This window comes from Physella acuta, unplaced genomic scaffold (genome assembly GCF_028476545.2).
Source record: "Physella acuta isolate Inbredline_101_S28 unplaced genomic scaffold, ASM2847654v3 ptg001095l, whole genome shotgun sequence".
In the NCBI taxonomy this organism is placed as follows: domain Eukaryota; kingdom Metazoa; phylum Mollusca; class Gastropoda; family Physidae; genus Physella; species Physella acuta.
The window spans coordinates 321,019-323,145 of NW_026732612.1; the positions used below are offsets into that span (position 1 = coordinate 321,019).

The window sequence follows — 2,127 nt, forward strand, 5'->3', positions numbered from 1 at the left end:
ATCACTTACAAAACACGGGACACAACTTTAAAAATTATGTACATTAAAATTATACTATTTGTCTCCCCTGACAAGAGGTTTATCTCATTCTTGGTAATGTTTGTTTGAAGTTTCTGCCGCATCTTGCGTGAAACGTTTTGCCGCCAGCTTGACATAAATTTTATTTTAAAATTTGACTATTGAGGCTAGTTATTAAATGTTATAAAGCTCCCGCTTCAGACCAGGTGGTCGATATAGATGTTGAAGTACAGTTCACCTCTTCCTGTGACCTGGGCAGATGAAGGGAAAGTATGATACTTTATATACCTAGTCGCCTTTAATTTCTCCAACGCTAGCCAGGTACCCATCAGAGCTGGGTAGACTCAGTGAGTCAGGTACCCATCAGAGCTGGGTAGACTCAGGAACGCACCACAGACTCGAGCCCGGATCCGAGTTCGAGACATACATCTGTCTGGCGCTCTTCCGTTCGACCATAACATTCACACACGTTACATGTTATTTTACATGTATTAGCTACACGTGTTATCGTTACATGTCATTTTACATGTGCTAGCTGCAACTGTAATAGATAAATGTTATTTTGTATGCATAACTTGCAAGAGTCGCCAGTATACCTGTTTCAATGAAAATGTTACATTTTTCCCAACGACTTCGTCGCCTGTGTTGGTGTTTAAGTTTCTGTGTGAACTGTGACAGTCACCTCCAACACACCTGGTGCTGTTATACTTGGCTCAGTGTATCAGTACTAGTTTACCTGTACCAGTTTACCTGTACCAGTTTAGCTGTACCAGTTTACCCGTACCAGTTTACCCGTACCAGTTTAGCTGTACCAGTTTACCCGTACCAGTTTACCCGTACCAGTTTAGCTGTACCAGTTTACCCGTACCAGTTTACCCGTACCAGTTTACCCGTACCAGGCTACCTGCACCAGTTTACCTGTACCAGTTTACCCGTACCAGTTTACCCGTACCAGTTTACCCGTACCAATTTACCGGTACCAGTTTACCCGTACCAGTTTACCCGTACCAGTTTACCCGTACCAGTTTACCCGTACCAGTTTACCCGTACCAGTTTACCCGTACCAGTTTACCCGTACCAATTTACCGGTACCAGTTTACCTGAACCAGCCGTTGCGTTTAATGTCACCGTTCAACTGTCATTGTGCCTTTACCACATTAATCCTGCCCCTCCTATAGATTATTGGTTTTACACCCAACAGCTTGATAATCTCACTGCTCTAAAGTTAGCTTTATGTCATCCATTAGTGTTCTTATATGTTACATGCATGTTGGCTGTATTGTGGTTTTATAATAAAAAATAATAACCATAAAGTATGTTTTTATTGCTTTATAATTAAACACTAGACTACCCGTTATCTAGTTAGATAACTGTGGGTTTCGGGGGGTCATCCATAAATGACGTCACGTCTGCCAGCACATTTCATCCCAAAATAACCAGACCCCTCATTCAAAAAGACGATTTTATATTTTAAAAACTCTACTAAACTCTACTTCACCTGCCCAGTGCACCTCCAAGTCTCAGACGTGTTTGTATTTAAAAAAAAAAAAACTATTCCGGCCGAGCATGGCTCTTACCACACTATCCCTTCATATTAACTCTACTTCACCTGCCATGTGCCCCGCGAGGTCCTGATAGTCAACCTTATCATTCACATATAGGCCTTAGGAAAAAATAATTGAAAACGTTGTTGTAAAAATAAATTAAATCTATTAACTTTTACTAAAGTCATTGTTCTAAGCTTTTATAATAAATGTGGTTATCTACCAATGAATATATCAAATGTTAATTAACAGCTTTAAATTAGTTTGTAATTAACAGTGTGTTTAAGAAAGAACAATATTTACCACCCAAAATCCTATTTTACAGCTCTACACATAATGCTGAGTCTCCCCAATAACAAATATTAAAAAAAAACAAAAAAACAAAACAAAAATGAGTTATCAAACTTCTAAAACTTTAAAATTAATGTGGTTAATCTACCTACGAATAAATCAATAAATTAATTAACGTCTTTAAATAAATGTGTGATTAACAGTCTGTCTGAAAACAAAACTTTTTCTCAACTTCATACTATTTACAGCTCTCCACCTAGCGCCGATTTTCTCC

The 2,127-nt window shown here is 38.5% G+C and overlaps 1 protein-coding gene across 1 annotated transcript; it reads left to right on the forward strand.

Moving 5' to 3' along the window:
- The first annotated feature begins 237 nt into the window (after nucleotides 1-237).
- On the forward strand, nucleotides 238-1,122 carry LOC131955695 (uncharacterized). The gene is made up of 2 exons (XM_059319913.1): nucleotides 238-288; nucleotides 697-1,122. Exons 1-2 carry the CDS (start codon nucleotides 238-240, stop codon nucleotides 1,120-1,122), a joined length of 477 nt encoding a protein of 158 aa, XP_059175896.1.
- Nucleotides 1,123-2,127: the final 1,005 nt, after the last annotated feature.

What these genes read in the sequence shown, in the direction of transcription:
- LOC131955695 (XM_059319913.1), top strand. Translation starts at nt 238, where the DNA reads ATGTTGAAGTACAGTTCACCTCTTCCTGTGACCTGGGCAGATGAAGGG. An exon ending in CCTGGGCAGATGAAGGGAAA is followed by an intron (nt 289 to 696) that starts GTATGATACTTT and finishes GAACTGTGACAG; the next exon opens with TCACCTCCAACACACCTGGT.